The sequence below is a fragment of the Cololabis saira genome, chromosome 17 (assembly GCF_033807715.1).
Source record: "Cololabis saira isolate AMF1-May2022 chromosome 17, fColSai1.1, whole genome shotgun sequence".
In the NCBI taxonomy this organism is placed as follows: Eukaryota; Metazoa; Chordata; class Actinopteri; order Beloniformes; family Belonidae; genus Cololabis; species Cololabis saira.
Genome location: NC_084603.1, coordinates 3246326 through 3260486, shown reverse-complemented (window position 1 = coordinate 3260486; position 14161 = coordinate 3246326). Strand labels below are relative to the sequence as shown.

Sequence of the window (14161 nt, the reverse complement as noted above, 5' to 3'; positions counted from 1 at the left end):
CAGCTATAGAGAACAAGGTAGTGCCGAAAAACAATATATATCCCCCCTCACAAAAATAAGAAAAATAGAGAAACATATTTGATTTTATTTGATTTATTTTATTTTTGTACATGTAAAAAAAACAACACTCCATGAGAAGTTTAGAAAACAAAACAAAGAATTTAATCCTTGCTATCTTAATTTACATGTGCCAAAAAAGGAATAGGAAGATGGTTCAAATGTTATTTTATTGTCTGAAAAATGGTTGAAATATGTTATTTTGTTACTTGAAATGATGAGAAAATATGTTTCTCTATTTTTCTTATTTTTGTGAGGGGGGGTACATATTATATATATACACACTATGGAATGCCGTTCAGGAAATTTATATATATATATATATATAAAATAAACCATTTGCAATATGCTAAAAGCCCTGAAAGAGGACTGATTTGTATACTGTTGTACATATGAACAGTATGCATTATCACGGAAAATATTTGCATGTTGAACTCAGAGACAGTCAGAATTATCAACAAATTGTTCCTGATGCTCAAATCACATTTTGCTGAATTATGTATCTTAAAACAATACTTGGTTCTATGATTATACGCGGAACAGCTCTGGTATCTTCAATCCTGTTCTGTCTTGTGCTGTCGTCTGGGTAGGATGCCCGCTCCAAGATGGCGGCCGTATTTCTCTAGTGTACATGTCTATGCTCGCAACAACGACACCGCGTCCGCAGCTTGAGCACGTACATGACATTAAACGACCCGGAAACCGGTGATCTTCTGTAGTCCCTGGTTGTAGGAGCTGCTGGTCACACAAAACCATAACATGTCCTGACCCGACTCTCAATCACTTCCAGATGGTTTACGGTTCGTCAAATCGATAAGAAAGGGGAACTGGGGTGTAGTTGTTGTGGTGAAAAATGTGACCTCTCACTTTGTTGCTCATTATAATGCATGTGTTGATGGCTCTCTCTCTCTTCTGTGTCCAGTCCTTCACCATGGCTGAGAGCTTGCTAATGGAGGTGTGTGTGGACTCCGTGGAGTCTGCAGTCAATGCTGAGCGAGGAGGTCAGTGACGTGGAGGGTTATTATTGAATTATTGGGTTATTGAAACCTTTATTTCGAGCATACATAAAAACAATTACACAAAACAACAAAAAAAGAATATAAATAAACAGTCATTAAACAAAATCAAAGGGAAATAAACCTTCATGCCCGAAAAGGAGTAGGAGGAAGTAAAAAACTTGAGGTCCTGCCCCTTGTTTCTATTTCAATTTTGCTTGAAAATAAAAATGCGCAAAAAATATAACAGCAATTTTTGCTACGTTATCAAAAAATTATACCTGTTATTACCTTATGAAAATAGTACAGCACTTCATGCAATATTGTACCTCAGCTTTATAAATATAAATATACTTGACCATTATAAATATTATACCTGAGCTTTATAAATAATATACATATACAACATATATATATATATATATATATATATATATATATATATATACATACATACATACATACACACATACATATACATACATACATATACATATACATACACATCTTATCATAAACAATATAATCATTATTATATATTCCATTTTATATACGTACATTGTGCTGAATCCCCACACAATCACTACCTCATGTCTCCTCTTCCCTGTATTTGGCAAAAATCTTTTCTTTGTGTTTGCTTTTGAACTTGTAGATGGTTGGACATTGTTTCAGTTCCTTACACCTCACTCCACTGTTTGAAATGCAACATTTTTTGCTTGTAGTTTTAAAAATTAATTGGTTCCCTTAATTTTCATATCTCCCCTGTCTTTCCTGAAACATTTGCTGTATTTGTCCGGGTAAAGAGTTTTATCAAATTTATTAAATTATTTTGGATTTAATGAATAATGGATTGGTGTGTTCTAGATAACCGGCATTGTGCATAATTCTGATAGCTCTTTTTTTGAAGAAGGAATACTGGTTCCAAAGTTCTTTTATATGTATTGGCCCAGACCTCTATACAGTAATTTAAATAAGGTAAAACCATTGAACAGCACAGAGTGTGGAGTGATTTGCTGTATAGGAAGTGTCTAGCTTTTTCCATTATTGAGATGGAGGGGCACTGCTGTGCTTTTTACTCTGTTACACTCACACCCGGATTAACTCAGTGTTGTTCCCCAGGGTGACCACACTTGAAGTGCCCCCTCCTCCCACATTTGACAAAAAAAAAGGGAAATGTACTATATAAATTATAAATACCATAGATTTACATGAACGTATTGCTGAAGTATATGCTCAACACTCATACTACAAATAAATGTAAGACAAGCAACCGATTAAGAGTATCACCACCAGGGGTGGAAAGTAACAAAGTACATTTACTCACATTACTGTAATTGAGTACTTTTTAGGAGTAATTTGTAATTTTCTAAGTAGTTTTTGAAATATGTAATTTTTACTTTTACTCGAGTGCATTTTGACCCAAGTATTTTACTTTGCTACATTTGAACCCCCTCAAGTTACTGAGTACAAAATTCATGGTGAAAAAATTAAATGCGGGCAGAAACCAGCCACAAAAACAACAAAAACCCTTGGCCAAACTTGGAAGACTTATTCGCGTTCAAACACACAAAAAGCAACAACATTATAATGCAGTGTAAAATGTGCCTGCCCAGCAGAGCGGAGCTTTCAGCCTTCAAGACATCAACATCTAAAAAAATGTACTCGAACAAGTGTGGATGTGTACTTTAATACGCCTCCAAGTTGATTAATTTGATTCGTGACTCATCCTTTTTTTTGCATTAAATAACTGAAAGTAACTTTTACTCAAATTACATTTTAAATGAAGTACTTTTGTACTTTTGCTCAAGTAAATTTTTAGATGAGTACTTTTACTTTTACTTTGAGTAGGATTTAAGCAAAGTAAAGATACTTTTACTCAATTACAATTTTTCAGTAATTTTTCCACCTCTGATCACCACAGATAGACATGAGTCTACAAACGGCATACTACACTGATGCTCCGATCAGAATAAAACTCACATGCCAATGTAACACCACATGTTAACTATCATCATTTCCATCATATATGGCCTGTCTGAGGACTACATGCAAAACTATTACAGCATATGACTAAACAATCAAACAGGCCTACTGAATGAGCTTATGTGAAGAAAGGGAACAGCATACTCACTCAAACGCAATTCTTTTTATTTTATTATTATTATTGTTTTCATGTATTTTTATTATATCATTGGTTACTGCTGTACCTGTTTGCTCCTCTTCCAGCAAATAAAGAGAGAAAATAACAAAATATGACATATATGCAGAGGTGGAAAAAGTACTGAAAAATTGTAATTGAGTAAAATTATCTTTACTTTGCTTAAATCCTACTCAAAGTAAAAGTACTCATCTAAAAATGTACTCGAGTAAAAGTACAAAAGTTCTTCATTTAAAATGTAATTTGAGTAAAAGTTACTTTCAGTTATTTAATGCAAAAAAAGGATGAGTCACAAATCAAATCCAGCACAAGCTGTTTTAATTAACGTTGAGGCATATTAAAGTACACATCCACACTTGTAAAAGCTCAGCTGAGCTCAGTAACATGATCCTTTTACTTCCGCAGAACAGGACAAAAAGGACAGTCACAAGCTGTACTGTAAAGTGCAAACTATTTTCAGTCATATTGTCCAACCGACAACACTAAAACCAGAATCAAAGTATTCAAACACAAAATAAAGTGCCCAATGCTGCAGGATCCTGCTATTCACAATAAACCACAATAAAATGCCCACAAGATTTTCACCATAAATTTTGTACTCAGTAACGTGAGGGGGTTCAAATGTAGCGAAGTAAAATACTTGGGTCAAAATGTACTCGAGTAAAAGTAAAAATTACATATTTCAAAAACTACTTAGAAAATTACAAATTACTCATAAAAAGTACTCAATTACAGTAACATGAGTAAATGTAATTGGTTACTTTCCACCCCTGCATATATGGTCCAGTTAGTCATTAGATTTGGTGCCCTGGGCGCTCGCCTGGTTCAGTATATGGATAATCCGGCCTAGGTTACACTCAGACCTGCCTACTTTTTAAAGAGTTAATTCACATGCAGGTGGTACGTTCAAAGATTGCAGTTCTCGGATATTTATGAAAGTGTTTTTCAAGCAGTTATTTAGCTGGACTTAAAGTTAAATAACATGTGGACTGATGGGTATATTAATATTACCGTATTGGCCTGAATATAAGACGGGGTTTTTTGCATTGAAATAAGACCGAAAAAGTGGGCGTCGTCTTACATTCGGGGTCTAGACGTTATACCCATTTACACCGCTAGATGGCGCCAGATCTCTTTAAAGCCAATGCTGAACTAAACTCCCCAGGCCAAAGCAAACCCCTGTCACGAAGAAGAAAAATAAAAAATAGCATAAGAAAGAAAAGGGAAGAAAATAAGAGAAGATATAACAGAAAGTGGAGAAACGTAGCGACAATCTGGAGAAAAGAGGGTGGAAGTTGGGCAGGTGAACCGGCAGCTGAGGAGAAGTTAGGATGCAAACTTCAAAATAATGATTTCAAATAGTCAAGATAACATGCTTTTTCTCTCGAATGTATTGTTATAATCATTTGTTTCAGATGTACTGTAATTATTTTCTGTATAAAAATTTAATTTGGTGTTAAAAAAAAAGTATTTTTTTCAAATTTGAGTCTTGAAAAAGAGGGGGTCGTTTTAAAATCAGGGTCGTCTTATATTCGGGTCAACGGTAATATTTTCTCACAGATTTGTTCTGCCTTCACAGGTGCAGGTCGACTTGAGCTGTGTTCAAGTCTTCTGGAGGGAGGGCTCACCCCCAGTCTAGGTGAAGCAGCACTGTTCACTTCTGTAGGTCTGTTAAAGAAGCTCTCAAGCCCATAAATAAGCTCATACGCCTACTTTTTTTCTGCTTCTTGTTTGTTTTGGCCACAGGTCTGCTACAGGTGGTGAAGCAGTACATCAAAATCCCAGTTTATGTGATGATAAGGCCTCGTGGGGGCGACTTCCTTTACTCAGACCGGGAAGTGGAGGTGATGAGGAAGGACATAGAGTTGATGAAGAGCAAAGGAGCCGATGGACTGGTGCTGGGAGCCCTGACAGAGGACGGACGAGTAGATGGAGAGCTTTGCATGGAGCTATTGGGTAATGGCTGTAATTTATCTAACCTGCCTAGCGAGGCCAAGCAATAAATCACAACTACTGTGCTGTTTCACCAAGTTATTTCAAGAGATCAATTGCTAATTACACAAAATATCACACAGGTATACCACATGAATTCCCTGAAATTGCATTTTAACATATTATTTCCATGCTCCAAAATATATCAGTATTCTTTCAAGGAATTTTCTTTTTTGAATTGTCTATTTGGCACTCAATTATAGTTCCCATATACATTTTTCAGCTATATAGTTAAAATAAATAAAAAAAATCTGCCCTTTTTCAAGCTGTGAAGCTTATTAGGCACACAGATTGATCTGTGAAGAAGTGAAGTTGGTTAAGAAAAATGTGTGATTCCTAAAGTTACGTTCAAACTGCAGCTCACTTCCAGTTTTAATAATTTTGGGTTTAATAATTTTTTCTTTTTTTCCCCCCAAAACTGATCCAGGCCACTTTCATATGGAGCCAAATCAGGGCCAAAAGTTTTGCTAATTTGAAAATAAAATTTGAACCTGAACATTTTTTTTTACAGTTTCAGTTTTATTTTTTTCAGTATCAGATCTTTTTATTTCACTTTCAAATCTTTTTTTCAGTTTCAAATCTTTTTTTTTCAGTTTCAAATCTTTTTTTTTCAGTTTCACTTCTTTTTTTTTCAGTTACAATTTTTTTTTTCAGGTTCAGACTTTTGGCCCGGATCTGGCGTGGGGGGCGTGGCATCAACTGAGAGGGGCGTGGCATCATGAGTGACAGCAGAACAGAGAAGGCGGGGGACGTTCCTCATGTTGCCTTCAGGAAACGTAGGTTGCAGAAGTTATCAGTAGAAGTATGATTCAACACTATACACTATATTCACGTGATTGGCAGTGGAAAAAACTGATATTAGTGACACATTTCTGTTTGAAAGGCTGTTTTAGACCGTACTTGGCACCAATCGCAGTATAAAAGCAATAAACTATGCCAGACTGTACAGTTCAACAGCCACACTTTAAAGTTTGACATTTCCCACTTCCACATACTACCAAGTACGGTCTAAAACAGCTTTTTAAACAGAAATGTGTCACTAATATCAGTTTTTTCCACTGCCAATCACGTGAATATGGTGAATATACAGTGTTGATTCATACTTCTACTGATAACTTCTGCAACCTACGTTTCCTGAAGGCAACGTGACTGAGGAACGTCCCCCGCCTTCTCTGTTCTGCTGTCACTCATGATGCCACGCCCCTCTCAGTTGATGCCACGCCCCTCTCAGTTGATGCCACGCCCCCCACGCCAGATCGGGGCCAAAAGTCTGAACCTGAAAAAAAAAATTGTAACTGAAAAAAAAAGAAGTGAAACTGAAAAAAAAGACGCGAAACTGAAAAAAAAAGATTTGAAACTGAAAAAAAGATTTGAAAGTGAAATAAAAAGATTTGAAACTGAAAAAAAGATCTGATACTGAAAAAAATAAAACTGAAACTGTAAAAAAAAAATTTCAGGTTCAAATTTTATTTTCAAATTAGCAAAACTTTTGGCCCTGATTTGGCTCCATACTTTCATATATGGTCCTAAATCCGATCCATATCTGACTTTCGCGTCCCATATCTCTATACAGATGTAGCAGCACAAAAGGCCATCATTAACATTTGTGTTCTCCTTTTTCCTCAATCTCGTACTTTCCTTCATCATTTGGGCATAATTCTGTTGGTTCTGACAAGTCCTTCCAAATTGCATCTATATTTATTTCTGTAAACACCACGTACTGTGTGACGTTGTGTTTTCCTCCACTCATGTGTGTCACTTCAGGGCCGCCTACCGCTCACACTTAAGTTTGATGAAAGTGGCAACAAAATTATAACGTATGAGGGCAGCGTGACAGCAGGGACGTCTGTAAAAGGTTTCTGATAGAAATGGAGCTGCGTTTAGAATCGACCCAGAGCACCTTCTTGTTTGTCATGGTGACGGATCGGCTGAGAGATGATTGTAGTGCGGAGTCTCAATGGACAATGATATTTGCCGACGACATTGACATTTGTGACAGTTACTGTTAGAGCCACAGAAAGACAGACTAGGTGCGTAAAAGAAAGGCAAGCAGGTGGAATGGTGTGGGTGAGAAGAGTAGAGGTGAGGAAATCAGCAGCTTAAATATTTGGGTTTAACTGAGATGGAGAAGAGAATGCAGACAGGATGGTGTGGCTGGAGCAGAGTATCCGGAGTCATCTATCATGGAAGAGTAGTGGCAAGAGTAACCAAACAGAGACCAGTCCTCCTCTATGGCTTGGAGTAGGAATGGGTGATATTTTACCGTTCACGATAAACCGTCAAAAAAATTCCCCACGGTAAGAATTTGTATCTCACGGTAAAAATGATACATTGAGGAAATGAGCCTGAAAGAAAGAAAGAAAGAAAGAAAGAAAGAAAGAAAGAAAGAAAGAAAGAAAGAAAGAAAGAAAGAAAGAAAGAAAGAAAGAAATGAGCCTGAAAGAAAGAAAGAAAGAAGAAAGAAATGAGCATGAAAGAAAGAAGAAAGAAATGAGCCTGAAAGAAAGAAAGAAGAAAGAAATGAGCCTGAAAGAAAGAAAGAAAGAAAGAAAGAAAGAAAGAAAGAAAGAAAGAAAGAAAGCCTGAAAGAAAGAAAGAAAGAAGAAAGAAATGAGCATGAAAGAAAGAAGAAAGAAATGAGCCTGAAAGAAAGAAGAAAGAAATGAGCCTGAAAGAAAAAAGAAAGAAATGAGCCTGAAAGAAAGAAGAAAGAAATGAGCATGAAAGAAAGAAAGAAAGAAAGAAAGAAAGAAAGAAAGAAAGAAATGAGCCTGAAAGAAAGAAGAAAGAAATGAGCATGAAAGAAAGAAAGAAAGAAAGAAAGAAAGAAAGAAAGAAAGAAAGAAAGAAAGAAAGAAAGAAAGAAAGAAAGAAAGAAAGAAGAATTAGCATGAAAGAAAGAAAGAAAGAAATGAGCCTGAAAGAAAGAAAGAAAGAAAGAAAGAAAGAAAGAAAGAAAGAAAGAAAGAAAGAAAGAAAGAAAGAAAGAAAGAAAGAAAGAAAGAAATGAGCCTGAAAGAAAGAAAGAAAGAAAGAAAGAAAGAAAGAAAGGAAGATTGAAAGAAAGAAAGAAAGAAAGAAATGAGCCTGAAAGAAAGAAAGAAAGAAAGAAAGAAAGAAAGAAAGAAAGAAAGAAAGAAAGAAAGAAAGAAAGAAAGAAAGAAAGAAAGAAATGAGCCTGAAAGAAAGAAAGAAAGAAATGAGCCTGAAAGAAAGAAAGAAAGGAAGAAAGGAAGAAAGGAAGAAAGGAAGAAAGAAATGAGCAAGAAAGAAAGAAAGAAGAAAGAAATTAGTCTGAAAGAAAGAAATAAGAAAGAAATGAGCCTGAAAGAAAGAAAGAAAGAAAGAAAGAAAGAAAGAAAGAAAGAAAGAAAGAAAGAAAGAAAGAAAGAAAGAAAGAAAGAAAGAAAGAAAGAAATATTCCCGTTGATGACACTTTTTGTATTGGTATTTTTTTATCGTTATTGGGTTAAATGCCAGAAATTATCGTGATACATTTTTTTGTCCATACCGCCCATCCCTAGCTTGGAGACAGTGGCACTGCAAAGAGACAAGAAGTAGAGCTGGAATCTGCAGGGATGAAGGTGTTCACGTTTACTTCGGAAGTGACAATGGTGGATAGCATTAAAAATAAACTCTTCAGCTGAAACAGAACAAGTAAAATGATGCAACAGTTTGGAAATGTCTGCTAAAATTTTAAAATGCTTTTGACTAAAAAGTAGCTCAGTACTCAGAGGAATGATTATCATCTTAAAAAAAGAGTTAGTCAGTGATAAAGACAAGCAAGTCACTCAAGGAAGCATTAACTGATTGTGTTTTTGCTCTGTGGCTGAGGAGACCAAACAAGTGGAAAAAATGTCAGACTTTTGCTGTTTTTTAATGGAAATAAAATTCATAGATATGAGAGTATCAAATCAAATCAAACTTTATTTATAAAGCGCCTTTCATACATAAAATGCAACACAAAGTGCTTTACATAAAACATGAGTAATTAATTGTTAATAATCACTACGAATAATCACTAAGACTTGTTAGCCAGAAAAATAAAATGCTTAATTGCACAATTGTTAATATGCCCCAAAGACCCAAATACAAAAATGTTGATGAAGAAGCCATCCAAATATCTGAAATAAAGTTCTATGGACTTATTAAAGAAAGAAAAAAAACAGTTCATGACCCTGAGCAGGCCACCTCATCCATCTAACAGACTGGATACAATGAAATGACATTTATTGATGATGCTACTGCTGACAGAAGCAGCACGATGAAATTTAGGGACAGAGTAAATCAATCACCCCGTCTAAATCTATCTCACCTCTCATTAGCTGCAAACCAGTGACAAGCTTAATGGTGCTGACTTTATACTTGGGTCAGCTTGAATATTAAAAAAAACAACAGGGACTGAAATTATGTACAAATCAAACGTTATGTCCAGCATTCAGTATTTTAAAATTTGAAAATCACAATGTTTTTTTTTATATTCTGTTTTGTGTGTATTTATTGTGTGTATGTGTTTTTATGTTGCTTATTCCTTGTTTTTTCATGTGGGTTTTTTTTTTTGTGTTTTTTCTTTGCTCACCAGCTGCTGCTCGACCTTTGCCTGTCACCTTCCACCGAGGTAAACATTTTTTTCTCCTTTTAAAGCAATTATAGCCTTTTTAAATTGTGTGCACCTGTCAGTGGTCTCTGTTGAGGGTGAAAGTAGCTGATCCTCTATGGAGCCAAATCAGGGCCAAAAGTTTTGCTAATTTGAAAATAAAATTTGAACCTGAAATTTTTTTTTTACAGTTTCAGTTTTATTTTTTTCAGTATCAGATCTTTTTTTCAGTTTCAAATCTTTTTATTTCAGTTTCAAATCTTTTTTTCAGTTTCAAATCTTTTTTTTTTCAGTTTCAAATCTTTTTTTTTCAGTTTCACGTCTTTTTTTTTCAGTTTCACTTCTTTTTTTTTCAGTTACAAATTTTTTTTTCAGGTTCAGACTTTTGGCCCGGATCTGGCGTGGGGGGCGTGGCATCAACTGAGAGGGGCGTGGCATCAACGGAGAGGGGCGTGGCATCAACTGAGAGGGGCGTGGCATCATGAGTGACAGCAGAACAGAGAAGGCGGGGGACGTTCCTCAGTCATGTTGCCTTCAGGAAACGTAGGTTGCAGAAGTTATCAGTAGAAGTATGATTCAACACTGTATATACACCATATTCACGTGATTTGCAGTGGAAAAAACGGATACTAGTGACACATTTCTGTTTAAAAAGCTGTTTTAGACCGTACTTGGTAGTATGTAGAAGTGGGAAATATCAAACTTTAAAGTGTGGCTGTTGAACTGTACAGTCTGGCATAGTTTATTGCTTTTATACTGCGATTGGTACCAAGTACGGTCTAAAACAGCCTTTCAAACAGAAATGTGTCACTAATATCAGTTTTTTCCACTGCCAAACACGTGAATATAGTGTATATACAGTGTTGATTCAAACTTCTACTGATAACTTCTGCAACCTACGTTTCCTGAAGGCAACATGACTGAGGAACGTCCCCCGCCTTCTCTGTTCTGCTGTCACTCATGATGCCACGCCCCTCTCAGTTGATGCCACGCCCCTCTCAGTTGATGCCACGCCCCTCTCAGTTGATGCCACGCCCCCCACGCCAGATCTGGGCCAAAAGTCTGAACCTGAAAAAAAAATTGTAACTGAAAAAAAAAGATGTGAAACTGAAAAAAAAAGATGTGAAACTGAAAAAAAAGACGTGAAACTGAAAAAAAAAGATTTGTAACTGAAAAAAAGATTTGAAACTGAAATAAAAAGATTTGAAACTGAAAAAAAGATCTGATACTGAAAAAAATAAAACTGAAACTGTAAAAAAAAAAATTCAGGTTCAAATTTTATTTTCAAATTAGCAAAACTTTTGGCCCTGATTTGGCTCCATAATCCTCCATCGTGTAACAGCTCTTTAGACTGCTTTCATCAGTGCTTCTAATAATAGCACTTGAAAGAGCAGAAAGACCCACTGGAGAGTCTGAATTCATGTTATGAATGGTATATTGATCTCGCTACAGCTTTTGACATGGTTCACGACCCAGCAGTCGCTCTGGAGGCTCTGATATCGTTAGGGTTTGAGCGTGTGTTGACAAGTGGCTGCGATTGCTCTGCTTTGGAGGGACTGCCTCTCATTAAACGACTCGTTGATCAGGTACGTATGCAGACTAGGGATGGGCGGTATGGACCAAAAAATGTGTCACGATGATTTCTGGCATTTATCTCGATAATGATAAAAATGACGATAAAAAAAATACCAATTCAACTCCACCTTTGTAACTATAAATCTATCACCACATTCACTCTTTGGAGCCCCCAAATCACTGCTCTAAAGAATAGTGAATACTACTAAACTACACCAATTAAATTGAATTGATAAAAGATCCCCGTTCCGCCATGTTTGTTACACAAAAACGTATCAACGGCAATTTATCCTTCTTTCTTTCTTTCTTTCTTTCAGGCTCATTTCTTTCTTTCTTTCTTTCTTTCTTTCTTTCTTTCTTTCTTTCTTTCTTTCTTTCTTTCTTTCTTTCTTTCTTTCTTTCAGGCTCATTTCTTTCTTTCTTTCTTTCTTTCTTTCTTTCTTTCTTTCTTTCTTTCTTTCTTTCTTTCTTTCTTTCTTTCTTTCTTTCTTTCTTTCTTTCTTTCTGGCTCATTTCTTTCTTTCTTTCTTTTTGGCTCATTTCTTTCTTTCTTTCTTTCTTTCTTTCTTTCTTTCTTTCTTTCTTTCAGGCTCATTTCTTTCTTTCTTTCTTTCTTTCTTTCTTTCTTTCTTTCTTTCTTTCTTTCTTTCTTTCTGGCTCATTTCTTTCTTTCTTTCTTTTTGGCTCATTTCTTTCTTTCTTTCTTTCTGGCTCATTTCTTTCTTTCTTTCTTTTTGGCTCATTTCTATTTCTTTCTTTCTTTCTTTCTTTCTGGCTCATTTCTTTCTTTCTTTCTTTTTGGCTCATTTCTTTGTTTCTTTCTTTTTGGCTCATTTCTTTCTTTCTTTCTTTTTGGCTCATTTCTTTCTTTCTTTCTTTTTGGCTCATTTCTATTTCTTTCTTTCTTTCTTTCTTTCTGGCTCATTTCTTTCTTTCTTTCTTTTTGGCTCATTTCTTTCTTTCTTTCTTTTTGGCTCATTTCTATTTCTTTCTTTCTTTCTGGCTCATTTCTTTCTTTCTTTCTTTTTGGCTCATTTCTATTTCTTTCTTTCTTTCTTTCTTTCTGGCTCATTTCTTTCTTTCTTTCTTTTTGGCTCATTTCTATTTCTTTCTTTCTTTCTTTCTGGCTCATTTCTTTCTTTCTTTTTGGCTCATTTCTATTTCTTTCTTTCTTTCTTTCTTTCTTTCTGGCTCATTTCTTTCTTTCTTTTTGGCTCATTTCTATTTCTTTCTTTCTTTCTTTCTTTCTTTCTTTCTTTCTTTCTTTCTTTCTTTTTGGCTCATTTCTTTCTTTCTTTCTTTCTTTCTTTCTTTCTTTCTTTCTTTCTTTCTTTCTTTCTTTCTTTCTTTCATTCTGGCTCATTTCTTCCTTCCTTCCGTCATCAACGGGAATTTATCGTTTTTACCTCGAGATGACAAATTCTTACCGTGGATAATTTTTTTGACGGTTTATCGTGAACGATAAAATATCGCCCATTCCTAATGCAGACATATCTAGAATCCAGAAAACTGCTTTGTTTATAAATAGATCATTTAAATAACATGTTTTTTCTCTTTTTTTTCTGCCATTTTAACATCCTAATCTCCACTCAACAGGCTAAAGGAAGAATTATTGTAATGCCAGGTTAGCTATTTTTTCTCAATGTCCCCTCTTTTTCATATGTTTTTTTTTAATATATAATTTCATGTCTTTTTTTTTTCTTTTCTGATAACAGGAGCGGGTATCACAGAAAGAAACTTGCAGAGAATACTTGAAGGGTCGGGAGCTGAGGAGTTTCACTGTTCAGCCCGCTCCAGCAGGGACTCCACAATGAAGTTTAGGTAAGTCTGTCACCAGCCTGCAACTTTGAATCTACTTTGGTCAGAAATGTTGAATCACGTTTCATTTGCAGGAACACTTGCGTGACGATGGGAGCGACTTTATCAGCTCCTGAGTACGGCCTGAAGGTGTCAGATGTGAGCAAAGTCCGGGCTCTGAACGCAATCGCGAAAAATACCTTGTGATTGCTTTCTACACAGACGTGAGAAGAATATCTCAGAATTTGGGGGGGAATAACACCCCTGATGTTTGGTTATTTATTTTCACGAATGCATTTCCAAACTGCTACAAGTGTGTTTTTAGATTTCCTTTTTGAAGGAAAGGTCACCAATCGGTCCCTGTATCATTGGAGTTGCAGCAGAGTGCTGCAGCCTTCATTTGAAGAATCTCACAAAGCAAGAGCTGTGAATGATTAACAATTATTTTTGTACACATTTGACCCCAGGGTGCAAAACATGCCAAAAACTCAACAATAAAACCGGGAGAAGGCCAAAATGGTTATCAGTGTAACAGAAAGCATTAATAACAAAAAGCTGCATTTTTACTAAATATTTTCTGAGATGTTTCTGGTCTGTTTTCTGTGTTTTGTCCAGTCTTGTGTTTTATACCTGAAGGCTGAATGCCAAAAGGAAATCTATGAGACTGCTATTTTAATAACTGTTCATACAAATGTTTCAGTGTGTGCTTATTAAAACATTTGTGAACAAAACCAATATATGTTTGAGCTCAGCTTCTTGTTTTTGAAGATCATAATTTAGTTTTCAGTCAATGATAAAGAGACATATACAGTTTTTGAGTGTATGCAGACTCTTAGCCAAATATGCAGATGAGCAAATTTGCAAAAATCTCATGGACAGCTGTCTAGTTGGCTTAATCACAAATCAGACCGTACTGTAGGAGCACATGTCGAGCATAAAGCTTCAGAACTCAGGAGTGGTGATGTGCAATACAAACAAGGGGATGATTTT

The 14161-nt window shown here is 35.6% G+C and overlaps 1 protein-coding gene across 2 annotated transcripts; it reads left to right on the top strand.

The window, feature by feature from the left end:
• The first annotated feature begins 724 nt into the window (after positions 1–724).
• On the top strand, positions 725–13906 carry cutc (cutC copper transporter homolog (E. coli)). 2 transcript variants are annotated; one of them, XM_061744715.1, is made up of 9 exons: positions 725–857; positions 980–1058; positions 4790–4849; positions 4957–5166; positions 9785–9820; positions 11252–11385; positions 12971–12998; positions 13090–13195; positions 13267–13906. In XM_061744715.1, exons 2-9 carry the CDS (start codon positions 989–991, stop codon positions 13376–13378), a joined length of 756 nt encoding a protein of 251 aa, XP_061600699.1. In that variant the 5' UTR covers positions 725–857; positions 980–988; the 3' UTR covers positions 13379–13906. The 2 variants fall into 2 exon arrangements, with proteins under 2 accessions (XP_061600699.1, XP_061600700.1); XM_061744716.1 differs by lacking the exon at positions 12971–12998.
• The last annotated feature ends 255 nt before the right edge of the window (positions 13907–14161 follow it).

Bases quoted from the DNA above. Each gene is read 5' to 3' on its own strand.
- cutc (XM_061744715.1), top strand. From the start codon at position 989: ATGGCTGAGAGCTTGCTAATGGAGGTGTGTGTGGACTCCGTGGAGTCT. The intron at 4,850-4,956 runs GTGAAGCAGCAC...TTTTGGCCACAG, and splicing joins AGGGCTCACCCCCAGTCTAG to GTCTGCTACAGGTGGTGAAG. The intron at 9,821-11,251 runs GTAAACATTTTT...ATCTCGCTACAG, and splicing joins GCCTGTCACCTTCCACCGAG to CTTTTGACATGGTTCACGAC.